At 32.9% G+C, this 17,406-nt stretch overlaps 2 protein-coding genes and 1 long non-coding RNA gene across 3 annotated transcripts in view; 1 reads left to right on the top strand and 2 right to left on the bottom strand.

Moving 5' to 3' along the window:
* Positions 1-1,338: 1,338 nt before the first annotated feature.
* Positions 1,339-17,406, top strand: part of LOC127738723 (uncharacterized) — a 42,995-nt gene continuing 26,927 nt past the window's right edge. Inside the window, exon 1 of the long non-coding RNA XR_008000152.1 lies at positions 1,339-1,412. This is a non-coding gene — a long non-coding RNA (uncharacterized LOC127738723). The remainder of the gene's footprint in view (positions 1,413-17,406) is intronic.
* On the bottom strand, positions 5,888-7,850 carry LOC127738707 (uncharacterized). The gene has a single exon (XM_052250053.1). It carries the CDS (start codon positions 6,661-6,663, stop codon positions 6,010-6,012), a length of 654 nt encoding a protein of 217 aa, XP_052106013.1. The 5' UTR covers positions 6,664-7,850; the 3' UTR covers positions 5,888-6,009.
* LOC127738698 (eukaryotic initiation factor 4A-III) overlaps positions 16,953-17,406 on the bottom strand; it is a 30,816-nt gene continuing 30,362 nt past the window's right edge. The window contains exon 11 of the mRNA XM_052250037.1: positions 16,953-17,338. Coding sequence (XP_052105997.1) covers positions 17,322-17,338 — 17 coding nt within the window. The 3' untranslated portion in view covers positions 16,953-17,321. The remainder of the gene's footprint in view (positions 17,339-17,406) is intronic.

Below are 17,406 nucleotides of genomic sequence, written 5' to 3' on the forward strand. Positions count from 1 at the left end.
TCAAGCAATAAGTCAAAAACCGAAAATTTACCAAATAAAATATATACTAATTTCTTTCTTATTGGTCGCGAAAGATAAGTTTGATAACTAGGGAGTAGGAATAGGAAAGACAGAGTTAAATGTTGGTAAAAGATAATTTATTGACAAGCAATAAAACAAGTATAAAAAGTTTATTCCTTATTCCGTTACCATCGTTATAAATAAGTAACTTTCATGAATTTTAGATGGTTGCTATTCAGTATTTTAACATTTTTCAGTGGTAAAAAATGACTTCAAAAGTAAGCCGCTTTAGTTTAACTGGATATATTATTTTTTTTAAACTCTTTTACCGCAATTTAAAATATTTGGTTGCTTCTTGGTGCTTCTATGCATATATTCAGGCAGTGGACAAATATTTTGCATTGCATAATTGCAAAGAATACAGAGAGGCATTGAAGTCTAGGCTAAGTTATTAACTGAAATTGGGCTTTGATCTAACTGTCAGTAACTGCAAGTACTCTTAGACCGGAAGTTTGGGTCACTTGTTTTTGTGCGTTCTTTGTATTGATCTGCTGAGTCAATCCCTTTTAAAGTGATTTTTACAGTTTGTTGCTACACCACTGTCTTCGCTTTAAGATAGCGTTTCAGCGCTGGCAAACATATTAAATAAATTGCTTCGCCGAGCGCAGCTGGATACGACCGCAGAGGTCCAACCCTGAACAGTTGGGGCAAAAATGGACGCAATATTCGCGCTTGATACAGGTCTGAATTTGGACTGTATTTAAATATTTGACACAGAAAAGGTTTCTGACACAGAATAACTGTAGTCAAAGAACTTAGAATTTGTTATATGATTTGATTTTGAACATTTTTTGCTTTTGTGCAATACACTATGCTATTGCGTATTAACACCCCCCCCCCCCCCCCACACACACACACACACACACAGACTTTTTTTTTTGCAAAAAAAATATTTGAAGAATTTTCTTTTTAATTTCTGAAATCTGAAATGAGAAAAAATTTACACCCCACGATTTCTTTTTACCCCCCCCCCCCCCTCTTTTCCCCCCAAAAAAATTCTTTCCCTCAAGATATGGTCATAATCTCAATTCAAATTTCCAATGGAGTTTGCAACCATAATTACCCATTTAAATTTACCATAGTGCTAACTTAATCTATTTTATAATAGAATTTAAAATATGGTGTCAAATCTTTCATACGGATTTTTTTTGTAAAAAAAAGATGCAACATTTGCAGATATTTTTATTGGTCTTCCTTTATAAATATGCATTTCTTTAAACATAATTTAAAAGCAGTGTAAGGGAGGTAATCAAAACGTTGTATTTGGATTACCTCCCTTACACTGCTTTTAAATTGTCTTAAGTGTTCATTAACCATTACTTTATACATAATTTAAAAGCAGTGTAAACGAGGTAATTCAAATGATGTATTTGAATTACCTCCCTAACACTGCTTTAAATTATGTTTTGTACTAAAGTATTTGTCCATTAACCAGGACACCCTTGTTTTTCCTTTTTTTTTTGCCCCTAATTCCTAAACGGTTTGAGCCATAACCCCACAAAGCAAATCCTAACCATCCCTTTGTGGTATTGAAACTTGTGGTATAATTTCAGAGAGTTCCATACACCGTTCCACAAGTTATTGTCTGGAAACAAGAAAAATGCTTACTTGGCCCCTTTTTGGTCCCTAATTTTTTTAACTGTTGGTACCATAACCCCCAAAATCAATCCCAACCTTCCTTTTGTGGTATTGAACCTTATGATAAAATTTCACAGAGATCCATTCACTTAAACTAAAGTTGTTGTGCGAAAACCAATGTGTCTTCGGACGACGACGACGACGACGACAACGACGACGACGCCGTCATACCAATATACGACCGCAAACATTTTTTGCGGTCGTATAAAAATGAAAACAAAACGTTATAAATTTTAATGCGTCCGAAGCGCTTTTCTAGATTTACCTTCATCAGGAACGCTCAAAGTCGAATATTTGAAAGCCAAGGATGTATAAGAACCAAAACAAGAGCTATATGACCAAAGAGATCCTAAAAATAGCCAAATCCATCTACGGTCATCTTTGCCTGAGGGAGTTGAAAACTTAGTTTTTATAATTTCAAAATTTATTAACGGACAATTTTAGAAAGGTTTGTTATATATCATGTCAGTACCGAAGTACTGACTACTGAGCTGATGATACCCTCGGGGACAAAGTCCACCAGCAGAAGTATCGACCCAGTGCTGTAAAAAACGAAAACAACACGTTATAAATTTCATGCGTCCGAAATGCTTTTCCGGATTTACCTTCATCAGGAACGCCTGTCCCAAGTCAGAACCCTGTTATCTAGTGGTTATTGTTCGTTGATTTCTGTCATGTTTGTTTATCGTTCATTTTTTAATATAATATAAAAAAGAAGATGTGGTATGATTGCCAATGAGACAACTCTCCACAAGAGACCAAATAACACAGAAATTAACAACTATAGGTCACCGTACGGCCTTCAACAACGAGCAAAGCCCATACCGCACAGTCAGCTATAAAAGGCCCCGAAATGACAATGTAAAACAATTCAAACGAGAAAACTAACGGCATAATTTATGTACAGAAAATGAACGAAAAACAAATATGTAACACATAAACAAACGACAACCACCGAATTACAGGCTCCTGACTTGGGACAGGCACATAAGTCAGGCCGTAAATAAGGCCGTAAGTTTTCTTTTTAATTTTTAAAATTTTGTCATACAGGACCTATGATCATCAACTTCACAAATTTCCATAACAACAACTGTTGTTCAGTGTCACAAATAACTATTGATACATTATGGATACAAACAATATTGCAATATTTTTAACGTTTTTTACTATAATTTATTGAAATGAAGCTAACAGCCATCTTTAAGCATTTATCATTTGATGTAATACTCTCAATTAATTAAATACTTTTTGAAAACAGACCTTGAGCAAATCGGCCTTAGTTAAATTTTCTTAGTTACCGTTAGCAATACAAGTAAAAGACTATTGACTTTGATTTTGAAAAGACACCAATGAAGTTTCTTTACGATGTATTCATAAAGTACAGAATTTTATCCTGGGTATTGCACTCGTCCCTCTTCTCTCCACTTGGGGTAACATTTTCGTGAAAATATACCTTACCAATGATGAAATCTCCAATAAACAAATGACTCTCATAAATCATTTCTTAAATCATTATAACGTTGCTTTGATATAACACTTATCACCTGTCGTCAGAGAGTATTGGGTTTTATATAACACTAATCCATTTGTTATAAAATTACGAAACGTTCGATCTACAACTTTTTTGAAACTTTATTCTTTACTATGTTCAAAGCCAGTCATCAATATATTTTGAAAACACTATTAAAATTCTATTCTGCCTTTGCCAACAACGATGTCGTTAGATTTTAAAGAGGGATAATCGATTGCCTTCATCGGGATAATTGGCAAGTCGAGAACTATAAAAAAATACTTGCGACTGAGGAATAAAAAAAAAGTGGATTAAAAGTTATTTTCAAACCCATAGTTATACATATCAGCGCGTAACAATTGCGCGAACTTGTCCCATATTGGGCGAACAATTGGCCAATGATTGCGCGACAAAACGCATTACGTTTGCGCGAAATTTACCGCTGAAAAGTTACTACGTTTGCGCGAAATTTACCTGCTGAAAAGTTACTACGTTTGCACAAATCAATCAAATTAATTAAATAGAACCTACGAGTTTTTTGTATCATTAATACGAAAATTTATTCATCAACATATAGTTTTTTAAGAAAAATCTATGCACTTAAAATTGGGGATTTCATGATTAAAAGAAAAATTTAAGGACGTTTTTCGCTTATTCAATGTTCTTTCTATACAAATGTTTACCTACTTCGAAAGAATTCAATCATTAATATTTCAGATACAAGAGATAAATGCATTATTTTCTAGATTTTCAAATATAGTTCATAGAGCCAAAGTTATATGCAAAATTTTACCAAAATCCTTGACATGACCCATTTACTGTTCCTTGACATCAAGACCAATTTTTCTCTATTTTTGTTTTTTGTTTTTGGCCCATAGTGTTCTGTATACACTATCCGGTCCTCCATTTGTCACCAACATCAATTCAATTTGTTAATTATTTTTAAAGAATGCAAATTATGTTCCAAAATGTTGACATGTTTTCATGTTATTGAACGGTGGTAATATAGTTTTGAGTATTTTTCTAGTATGCCAGAACAGAGATCCTCATTAAAATGATTGCCTGCCTTGCTATTACTCGGGAATAAACCATCATCTTGATCTACTCAGCCCTTCATGTCATGTTCGCTTAGTTTTAAACAAAAAAGAGCTGTTTGTCTGTAATTATCTATAAATGTTATATATATATAAATAAGGAGATGTCGTATGATTGGCAATGAGACAACTATCCACCTAATTTCAAATGAAGTGGATGTAATCAATTATAGGCAACCGAAAACCTTCAACAGTGAGAAAAACCCATACCGTATAGTCGGCTATAAAAGGCCCCGAAATGAACAATATGAAACAATTCAATTGAGAAAACTATAACGGCCTAATTTATAACAATTAAATTTACGAAAAACAAATATGACAGGCATGGACTAAAGATAACCACCGAATTACAGGCTCCTTACTTGGGTCAGGCACATAAAGAATGTGGCGGGGTTAAACATGTTTGGAGGCGCCAATATGCATTTCAGTAGAAAAAACAGGGTTTAGTACAACAAAGTTTATTAAAGTTTTTTTTAAGTAACTAGAATATATATAGAAAAAAATAGAAGGCCCTGCTTACCAAAATACCTAACTAGACCGATGACATTCACCAAGTATTCACAATGTAGTAACGACCACAAACCAAAATAAGCCGACACAAAATAGAAAAAAAATTTATTTTTCAATGAAATTTTCAAGTTGAAAGAGAAGTGATGTAGTAAAAAAGAAATGTTAATGGGAACAAAAGTCTAAAACTCACATTGAATTTGTTATTACGCAATATGAATATAAAATAAAGATGGAAAATCCGATTATTTAAATTTAACAACCGTCTATATTCAAATCTAACTTTTGTTTATACAATAACTGCTCTAAAACAACTTAAAACACCTCCTAAGTGAAACAGTAAAAACAACTGTGCATTAACTATACAGTTTTGTGCCATGCAGTGACGATGTCAACACTTCCTAAGTTTTAAAATGTAAAACAGTAAAAACAACTATGCATTAAATATACTGTTTATTGCCATGCAGTGTCAACGTATATATTTGTTCTGTTTAGCAAAAATTCCCCTTGACACTTTTTAAAACGATGCTATAATATATTTTCCTGTTGGAACAAATATTCTTAATCTTTTTTTCGTTAGGAACTAATTCTGTAATCTTTGTTCCAGTGGAAATAATGTAACAGAGTATTTCTTCCATTTGTAACTTATATTATATTCATGACAACAAGTCTCGCGCAAACCCGTAAAGAATGGATAAACTTTATCCAAACAAATAAAGAACAAAATAAAATGCCGTTTAAACAATGATGTGGTAGGTTTAGAAAACTTTTGGTTTTTGAAGAAACAAAAATATGGTCATGGTATACTAAACATGTTTGGGGGCAACAATGTTCCCCTTTCAAAATCCTGGTTCCGCCTATTAAAAGTAAGAAACTTGCTTAAATCTGTTCCATAAAACATTATACGTATATGCGAGTTCAGTTATTGTTTAGACAAATTTTGATGTCAAGTTTTTCAATGAAAGTTACTTTAGAAAAAAGGTTGAAAAAAAAATGTTTTCTTCCTTGGATCATGATTTTAAAAAGGGATATATTACATGTAGCTTGACCAAAGAATATAATAAGACAACTCACAATATTAATGTTTTCATTTATGAATAAAAAGCCATCCTCAATATTTACAACAAAGTATAATTTCTTTGGTCGCACGTGTGTGTATTGCACCAAGTGAAAGCACCAAACTTAAATAAACCGAACTAATTAAACCGTCATAGCATCATCATCATCAACAGTTCGACTTAAACTTCCGCCCAGAAGATCTAAGTTGGCCATTCCTGACACTAAACAGTTTTCACTGGCACTCATTACCCGTGATAATTCTAAACCACGGGATCTGTCTTTTGACCTTCCGGGAATATATCTCGCCATTCTAACGGGTTTAGTGCGGGATTTAACAGGCATATGATGAATATAAAATCGGGAACAGAACGGATTATCGTCTTTTTCTGAAGCTAGCCCTTTCATCTCCATGGGTGTGGTCGTGTACCCGGTCGGGGTGTGAACATGATGATGTTTTTTTCTTAGCGTCTTAAGCTGCATCTGCGTATCCATAAATACCATATCGTCCATATTTGGTAGGTGATTACGTATCTTTTTCAAATCCTTGCGAACGCGTGCTTTCTCATTCTTATGAACAACTGTTGCGCGGACTTGATATTTATTTATTATTTTTTCTTGCAATTTCAATCTTTGTTCCAAAAGTTTATTAATGACACGTGTTTTCTCTATAGTATCCGCATCCAGTTTATTATAAATGTCTGGTAAACAGGCATTATTCACAGGAGGTGCTGCGATTTTAGAACTTGTAATTCTGTCCAACACCCAATCTTCCGAAATTAACGTCATGTTTTCCATTTCAATTTTCCATTCCAAAATGCCGATATAAAAATGTTTTAATAATTCACATTGAACCACAATCTGTCCGCTCCTAGGAAATGCCTAGACCGAAAGTACGTTTCCGTTGCGAAGGATATTTCAGGTGCAATAATTTATGTTCAGTAACTATTCAACTGTTGCCCAATTGTATTCTAGTTTATAAATAATAAGTTGCTGATAATACATTTAATGAAATCTGGAAGATGACGTGACGATATTTTTAATTAAATCACTTGAATGGTATATATTGTCTAGGGAAACAATTACAAGTGTGTACCGTATTACCGATCCTAAATTTTCTCCATTCACCGTCAAATAATTAAAATCTTTATCACTTTTCTGATTTTACTGATATTTTTTTACTTATATTCTTTACAGAAATACTGTTATCTTCCAAAATCATATTAATTGTTGCTTTGTCAAATGAAATTAATCCCTTGTCAGTCTGATAATGATTGACTTTGCATATTAGCCTATAACTGAATTCGTATCATAGCAATGCGCTGTATTCCAATTAATATGTATTGTTGTGACTCCGGTTTTTCTGTGTATTTATACATATATTGTTCTTTGAAATTTCACTTCGTTCAAACATATTAATTTTCTCAAGATCTCTATCAACAACTTTTGATGGTTTGACATCATTTAATCCGTGCGGTTGTACATCCCACTTTAACTTAAGAACAAGCTGGAGAGTTCGTGGAACCTCGAGTGCATATTATGTTTATAATCCCGAATATTTTTATTGCTAGCCTTGAAAAATCCCTGCATGTATAGACTAAAAGGATCTTGTCCACTCTTTTATTAACGTCAAAAATAAAGTTTTGAATCATAAATGGAGTGCTTTTAAAGTCCAATTCAATTAGTTGTTATAAATTACTGAAATGGCTTATTTCCACTTAAAGCCCATCATAAGAGTTGCTATATTTCACTTTAGACGATCATTTATCAACCGGCATCCACCCGAAGATTTACAAACATTGTGAATGACGCTGTTTGTTTGTTTTTAAATAATTTCAATTTGCATATAGATTTAATGGCTATATAAACCATATAACGGGAATGTAACAAACTTTGATTAGCCATCTATATACAGCGAAGGCCGGTGGATTAATGGACCGTTCATGTAATATCCCCACGTTTTCACTAATTGATTTCCTAATGGGTCTATGATCATTCATAAAATTTATGATTATCAAACAAAGGAATCTGAGATGTAATAGGTACATATAATGAAATTTCTATAAATGGTATATCTGATGAAAATTCTAGGTTATACAGTCATAAATCTGTAATGACTTGTTACATATTTAAATATGCGTTATTGTCGTGTCAGCAATCGGGTCACGTCTACAAGGTAACAGTGAAACTTGTACTGGGGAGGAGGCGACAAGGGACCACCATCCCTGTATGTCCGAAAAATTGTTTTTTAATCCTTTTTTTCTTATTTTTGACTGCTGTTATTTTTCAGTACCCCGTCCTGTTCCAATTTAAAAATCCAGGATCCACCAATGGAGATATCTCATTAAATGAATCTTTTTAAAAGATGTCGACGACAGTGACGGATTAAGGAGGGTCGAAGATCGGAGAAAGATATCATATTTTTACATGAAGTAGCCACGCTACGCTCGGAAGTTTACATGGTATATGTTTAGTTTTATGGAATACCCTCCCTCTCCTTTTCAAAATTCCTGGATTGTCCATCATTGCAGACCGTATCATGACCTCTTTGTGTTTTAGTTTGACAGTTCCTGTACTTGTTTATTGTATAAGCTGTCTCATTGATTATTAAACTTTATCAGACAAAGTTGACATTAAATGGATTTGGCTGTTCTTTTTAGATCCCTTTCGTTTATTCAGCTCTTCAAATTTCCACGTACTTATACATCCTTGGGTTTCACATTTTTAGGTTTTAGCTTTCCTGATGAAATTACGTCTAGAAAAACTCTTCGGACGCACGAAATTTATAAAGAGTTATTTTCATTTACTAGAATCCCTCATCTGTATTGTATCCACCCTTAATGCAGTTTTTTGTTGTTGTTTACTTTGTTAACTATAATTACTACTTGATCTAATCAACCAATCAAGTCCACAATCTGTATACCAATAATGAAGCATTCTCTGTATATCAGTTTTCGTACTTCCTGACCAATGTAAATATCTAATTCAATGTTTTGTGCAATTCATTTCTGTTATTGATTTTAGCAACGTTGGATTTATTTGAATCATTTATAAAACATTACTGGAGTGTTTAATAATTCCCATGATGATTGAATGAAAACATTAAAAATATATTGGTAAATATAATTAACATTGGTGTAAAACTAGTGTTCAGAGTGATTTAACTTGTATATGACTTTTAACACACTTTAGGTGACAATGGCCTTGTCAGAGAATATTAGCCTATTTTACTATGTTCAAATATATTTCCAATCTCAACCCTTTTATGAATATAGGACTTGTTAGAGTTTGGATAAAGGCTCAAAGCTGCAATTGACACTGATTGTTACAAGTATAAATTGGAACTCAACCCATCTTTATTTGATCTGATCGTGTATACCTAACATTTAAAGGGTATCATTATAGCCAGCGGAGGGTCACCTCGAGGTCATTTGATAAGCACACTTTCACAAAAACAAGTTGTCATTACCACTTGAACTGAAGGACACAATCAATTTGTTATTCTCCTCTCCGTCTCTTTTGTCGCAATTATGTGCGTTGGTATATATATTTTCAAAATACCGAATGTCTGTCTAAATGTGGAAGGTAAAATCAAATACGAAATTGAAGAGCATTAAAAAAAACAAAAAATCCAATAAAGTTGTGCCAAATAAGGTGTAGGCAATCTGGGACTATTATACTGTCCAAGAGGCAATCTATAGCTAAAAGTAAATTTACAGAAAAATGAATATATCAATGATATGCTATGTCAAGACAAAAGCGCAGACTACTAGGCTGGTGGTGTATTTTGTATGCGGTGATAACAGTTGCCTTCGATAGAAGTTTTCTCATACAATGATGTTGGTTGCCCTGTGAGAATGTAATTACACATAATAATTGCAGCTGCCTTTGAAGGACTATTGTGTATTTCTGATACAACAAAATTGGTTGTCTTTGGTGGGTTAAATTACAATGTAAGGCGACAATAGTTTACCGATGTTCAAATCTCGTAAATCGGAAGAGACAAAACAAGGTAACAAACAAAAACTGAGGGAAAAAAGTATTAAAAAAATACCGAACTCCAAGGTAAATTCAAAAAGGGGAAGTCCATAAAAACCGACAAAATCATACGTTAGACTATATCAACCAACAGAACGTATGGAAAACAACTGTCATATTCCTGACTTGGTACAGGCATTATCCGAAGAAAATGGTGGGTTAAACCTGGTTTTTGAGCTAGCTAAACCTCCCACTTGTATGACAGTTGTCTATAGTTATATTGACAATAATTGGGATCCAACAGCCAAAACTATGTAAACATCCAACATAACTGCCTAAAAATTTCAAACTCACATACAAATAAATCTGTCAAAGACTCCAACAAAAAAGTTATTCTACTTGATAGTAAATCTGAAAAGCATGAACTCCAAATGGAGCGATAACGTATGCGTCTATAAGGTCGGCGTCTCATGGTCTTGGAGTATAGATTCTGCGTACTGACGTTGTTTATCATCTTAATAACGTGTCATAGTATTCTTTTATTTGTCTTTATTAATATTACTTTTACTGTTAAGTCTGTTTTTTGAGATATCCATTTGACGTGACTGTGTACTTATGTATCCCGTCATACTTTGAACCACAAAATTATTTTATTTATTAATATTACTTTTACTTTTACTATTAAGTCTGTTTTTTTGTGATATCTATTTTACGTGACTCTGTACTTATGTATTCCGTCATACTTTGAACGATAAAATTATTTTATGTCTACCTGTGCGAATTTCAAACGCGCGATTTTACGCCAGTACTTAAAACCTTCCATCCTTTATGGGTGGATTTTACATAGATAAATAAAATCGTATAATAAAAAAGCAAAATGAGGATGTTAACTTTGATGTATGCCTTTTTGTGCTTCTTCGTTACATTTGTATGTTTTTATAGTGATTAAGATGATAACACAATGTTGACTGCTGTACCCCTATTTTTGACATTTTTACCTATTGTGTCTGTTTGTTTTGTTCACGCATCGATGTCAATATAATGGAATTTGTTGCGACTGTCATGCAAGTGAGAGGTTTAGCTAGCTATAAAACCAGGTTCAATCCACCATTTTCTCATTTTCTACATAAGAAAATGCCTGTACCAAGTCAGGAATATGACAGTTGTTATCCATTCGTTTGATGTGTTTGAGCTTTTGATTTTGCCATTTGATTAGGGACTTTCCTTTTTGAATTTTCCTCGGAGTTCAGTATTTTTGTGATTTTACTCTCTGCTATGAATGTATCACCAGCCATGCGAGTTTTCACTCACTAAAAATATCACAATCGGTATGTGAATTTAGCATGTTTCTTATACAGTGATATCACTTGCTCTTAATGTATATTTCTAATACTGTGGATTCATTTATTTTCGTGGGTATCAATTTTCGTGGATAGAGCAAAAAAGGCATTTCGTGGGATATGTAAATTCGTGGTTCGCTGTTTAAAAAATTAAAAAAAAAATGTTTCAGATACGTAAATTCGTGGATCTCTGTATGAAGAATAGTTAAACAAAAGATAGTAGTTCATTGAAAATGTTTTGAATCGTCAAAATCCTCGCGTGGTCATTTTATGTTAAAGTGTTCATTTACAAGCGTGGACAAAGGCAACTAATGATTTGTTTGCTTTACAATTTATAATTTGTAGTTAGAATTTTATAAGGTATACAAAGGCCCTTTGATGTTCAACTGATTGAAAGTTATTTTTCCTAATCAAGACATAATAAGAAGTAATTAGAAAATGATCAAAAGTAAGAAACAAGTTAACGAAGTTTGCGATCCAAGCTGGAACCCAAGCCATACAACAGTGAAAGATATACTCATCTCACGATTTTGTTATATATACTCTGGGGAATATGATTCCCTCATAACAAATAATGTCGCTTTAACAGTGGTTAAAGTCCGGTAGTATTAAGGTGAAAGCTCCTGCCACGCAAGGCTTGCCCGATCCATCTCAATGCAGTACACAACGTGATGTTCTTGTGACCCAAGCAGCCAACGACGGTATTGACACGATGAATTCTGCTACTAGCCTTCCAACTACTCCAACCAGAAAACGCAAACGGGGAGAATCAACACTACACTAGTAAACATCCGATTTATTTCAAATTTGTCGGGATTATTGTTCGTTGAATTCTTAAATTCGTGGTTTGCTGTGTCCGTCGAAAACCACGAAAATTGGTATACCACGAATAAAAATGAATCCACAGTACATTTATGTTGGTTGCCTTTGCATTATATCGAATTTCTCATACAATGAAGGCAATTTTCCTTGCTGTATTATTCTGTATTTTTCATGCAATGCAGTGTGTTTCCATTGATTGATTATAGTGTATTTCCACAGGCACTCGTCTCTAATTTTTAAAAAATTTTTTTTTATAACTTTATATATATTATATTAAGGTATATAGGTAAAATATATTTTATAGACAAGTGCCTGTGTATATTTCTGATAGTGATGGCAGATGCTTGTGATTGGTTATGGTGTAGTTCTCATTCAATGATATCAGTTGTCCTTGCTGAATTATTGTGTATTTCTCATGAAGTGATAACAACTATAAATACGACGGAATACGGTAAATTTCTAATGCAGAGATGTCAGTAGTCCTGTTGTATGGTTGCACATTTATCTATATATTGTAGCTGGTATGCTTTGATGGATTAATCTCTAGATTATTGTTAATTTCGCATACAGAGATGTCAGTCTTTGCTAGATTATGGTAATTTTGTCAAATAGTGATGTTGGTTGTCTTTGATGTATTACTTTAACAGCATATTTCTCAAAGAATGAAGTTGTTTTCTTTTGATAGATTATGGCATATTTCAAGTTGCTTGGTGGATTAAAGTGCATTTCTCAAACACTGATGTAAGTTATCTTTGCTGGAGTATTGTGTATGTCTCATACTCAATACTTACATATTAACTTACATCAGTTATCCTTGCTGATGTAAGTTAATATGTAAGTTATCCTTGCTGGAGTATTGTGTATGTCTCATACAGTGATATTGCTTTAGTTGAGTTTTCTTGTTATTGTGATATGGTCATTTTTGTATTCTTGTCTTTCATTTTTGCTTATGTGCTTTGTCTATATGCCATTTTGTTTTTCTTTGTTGACATATTTGTTTGTTTTTATAGCAATTAAGATTATAACACAATGTTGACTACTGCACTCCTATTTTTGACATTTTCACCTATCATGTCTGTTTGTTTTGTTCACACATTGTTGTCAATATAATGGAATTTTATGCAACTGTCATACAAGTGAGAGGTTTAGCTAGCTATCAAACCAGGTTTAACCCACCATTTTCTACACAAGGAAATGCCTGTACCAAGTCAGGAATATGACAGTTGTTTTCCATTCGTTTGATGTGTTTGAGTTTTTGATTTTGCCATTTGATAAGGGACTTTCCGTTTTGGATTTTCCTTGGAGTTCGGTATTTTTGTTATTTTACTTTTTATTATGGTTTATTTTTTATACTGATGTTGGTTGCCAAATGGATTCTGGTGCATTTCTCATATAGTGTAGTAGTTTGTCTATCAGGCATTTTTGGTGTATTTCTTATATGTAATTATGGTAAAATCGTTTGATGTACAATTGGTTTAGGTAAATAATTGTGATTACATTCATGGACAACTAACATATCCCAGACTGAAAGTCAGACCATATGAAATCTGTATACAAGTTATGGTTTGTCCACCCAACACATTCGAAATAGTAAAGCTGTATACAAATAATTTACAACATTGCCATCCCACCACCAGATAAGTATTTCTATGTCTTCCATTCTGCTAAATTCTTCGCAGGCAAGATAATAGCTTCTAAATGTAAAAAAGACCAAAACCTGTCATGGCTGTCTACACCAAAGATGATATTATCAAAATGCTGGACTTTTAGATTGACAATATATTTGTTTGGTGGATTGATATTTCAGTATACTCAGAATTCCAATGGGTACTAATTGTACACCATTACTAGCAGACTTGATTTTTTTTTTCATATGAAGCAGATTTCATACTGAACCTGCTCAAAAATAAAAGAAAAAGCAACTTGCAAAGTTCTTTTATTTCACTTTCAGATATATATTGATTATGTTCTGTTAATCATCTTTAAACACCAACATTTCAATGATTCCTTACATCTCATATATCCTAATGAACTTGAGATTGGAGATACTATTTAAGCCTGGTATCTATGATGAGTTATTTATTATACAGTAGAAGGTCTGCATCATATATTGGTCACTATTATCTATGACAAACGTGATGATTTCAAAGTGTCAACTTCCCATTTTTCAGCAGTAACACACCCTCTGCTACATCATACATTGTCACATAGCATTTACCTATCTCAGTTAATGTTATGCTCGTGCATGTCCACTATTTGGAATTCAAAAACAGGGGTGTCAATGTGCTCCTTACACAAAAAATGTTCCAACAGAGTTATGAGGAAGAACGACTAGATAAGTTTTATGGTCACCATCTTGAATTAGTTGGCCCATACAATCTGCCAGTGTCTCAACTCACGATCATGGACGTGTTTTTTGGTCTTAGATCTTTAGATACCAGGACAGTTGTCTGATCTGAATTTAACTGATTGTGACATTTTAACTGAGTGTTAATTTACATGGGGGTGATGCTTACTGTGACGATGCAATCTCACTCCTTTTGCAATTCATGCCATTCCCTATAGTTTTAACCAACATTACATAGTTGTCAAATTGCTAACATTTGGGTGTGAAATCGAGGATAATTTTCATATACAGGTAAGCTGATGCAACATTACTCCCAACTGTTTTGTTTCATGCACCACTGATGAATATTATGTAGATGAAATACTTGTCTTGCATACCAAATTGTAAGCCTAGCTAGTATCTTTGATTAATTTTTATTTTGGTGAAATTGGAGATAGTTCATCCTTTGTTATTAATAATCATTAAACATGTTAAAGGTACTGTTAATTCAGAAATGATTGCGAAATTTTTATTTATAGTGAATAATGTGACTAGGTGAGTTTCGCAATAATAAGAATTCACATTCTCATATCTGATGCATATAAATGAAATCATCACAATTAATCTCACATTTATGTCCATTCCTCAAAAATCACAATGATTAATGCACGCAATAATTTCTGATTTTACAGTAAATGATTTCAATTGGAATAAACTACAACCCTATGTGCTTGTTTTATCAAAATATTTTGAAAAGTAAAGACTATTTTACTGCTATTATGGCACAACAGGCTACAGGTATGTCATTGCTAAGAAAATGTTATTTTGGAATTTTACATTTACAAGCCATATCAAAAATAAATTTTAAAACTTGATGGTCTGATTATTATTTAGACCAAGATTGGTATAATTATATAATATGGCCAAATGGTTGAAGAAAATCTTATAATCAATATCTGATGATTTCTTCAATAAGGTATCAATTAATCTGTTTGGTAGCGGTTTCTATCTTTGAACTAGATGTAAACTTGAAAACTTATCATATAAACAATATATATGTTAATTAGGATGGGGGATTGTTGTAAAAAGAAAAAAATCCATTTCACTAACATATCTTATTTAGAAAAGTTAAAGAGTCTTTAAGTTTCTTGTTTATCATGTTTATACCTCACTTTCTTCACGGTGAAATCTGTTATAAAAAATGCTTCGCTGAGCGCAGCTAGATACGCCCGCAGAGGTCCAACCCTGAACAGTTGGGGCAAAAATTGACACAATATTCAAGCTTGATTCAGGTCTGAATTTGGATTGTAATTAAATATTTGACATATTATAGGTTTCTGAATAAATGTAGTCAAAGAACTTGAAATTGGTTATATGAATTGAATTTATATTCAATTAAAGATTTCTTGCTGTTGTGCAATACTTAGTAAATCTGTTGTCAGACTATAAACAAATAAAGTTCAATAAATTCTCAATGTCATATTAGAAAATAGAAATTTATGAAAATAAAAAGGGAGCTTACATCAATAGATATAAACAATTCACCAACGTTTCATGGGAATTGGTGACAGCATTTTCGAGTTATTGTCCGAAAACTGGAAAATCACCCCTTTTTTAATGAATAAAACCCCATAACTCAAAAATGTAAAACGTAAAATTTATAAAATTCTAAAGGGAGCTTACATCAATACATACAAACAATTCACCAAAGTTTCATAAGAATTGCTGGAAGCATTTTTGAGTTTTTGTCCGAAAACTGGAAAATCCCCCCTTTTTTTATGAATAAAACCCTGTAACTCGGAAACGTAAAATCTAAAATTTATAAAAATAGAAAGGGAGCTTACATCAATAGATATAAACAATTCACCACAATTTCTTGCAAGTTGGTGAAAGCATTCTTGACTTATTGTCCGAAAACTGGAAAATCCCCCTTTTTTTACTGAATAAAACCCCATAACTCGGAAACGTAAAATCTAAATTTTATAAAAAACGAAAGGGAGCTCACGTCAATAGATATAAACAAGTCACCAAAGTTTTATGCAAATTGGTTAAAGCATTTTTGAGTTAATGTCCGACATGTTGACGACGGACAGACGGACGGACAGACGGACGGACGGACGGACGGACAGAGGTATGCCATAATACGTCCCGTAAACGGGCGTATAAAAATGATAGCCCTGTTTGAACTTTCTAGCTAAAACACTGTTCACCTAAAATCAATTTGAACCTTAAACTTAACTAGGCTATCTAGACTAAGATCCTACAACAATCATTTCTATTTCTATATCATATATATATGCACTTCTTATCTCTAAAGATATGACAAGTTCTTCACTTCTTGTGGCCTATTTTCTAATGTAGGACATGAGGAAATAAATAGGAAAACCAGATAAAACATGCACATTTGCGACACATTTTGACTTCACTGTAAAAAATCTAGAACTTTTTTTAAAGGTATAGTGGTGTCTAACAGTTTACATGATTTGAAGTATATTTCTGACCATGATTTTTATTTTGCATTTGTTTGATGTCGTCAATGTAGAATTGCATGTTTCTAATGGAGAAAGTCAAAATATAGCTGTATATCATTAACTGCAAATCTATATCAATAAGACAGTCAATAAAATTTACAATATTTTTATTATACTTAACACTGACCCAGCATTAATACACAAATTTTCCGTTGACAGAATGGACAGGTTTCTACTAAATTTCCCACGATTCACTATTGACAAACTGTAGAGTCTCTTTAATAGCCATGCTAACCATCCAGTTATATAAACATACTGCAGAAACAACTATTCACTTTGCACTTGAAATTTCTAGGCCAGAACTGCATGTTATGTAAAAATGATTTATGATATTTACATGATTCTGACTGAAGTTATGATAAAATGAGGATTTAAAAAGTGATCCATGTCCTTGTAAAATAATGAATGTCACAGATGTAATTTTCCTCACATGGAAAAGTCATTTGTTCATTGTTGGTCTCAAATCAAGTCAGCAACTGAAAATAAAAACAAAAATTTGTGTCAGTCAAAACTGCATTTTTTATTTAACCCCTCTTCTTGTATT

This window comes from Mytilus californianus, unplaced genomic scaffold (genome assembly GCF_021869535.1).
Source record: "Mytilus californianus isolate M0D057914Y unplaced genomic scaffold, xbMytCali1.0.p SCAF_4, whole genome shotgun sequence".
In the NCBI taxonomy this organism is placed as follows: Eukaryota; Metazoa; Mollusca; class Bivalvia; order Mytilida; family Mytilidae; genus Mytilus; species Mytilus californianus.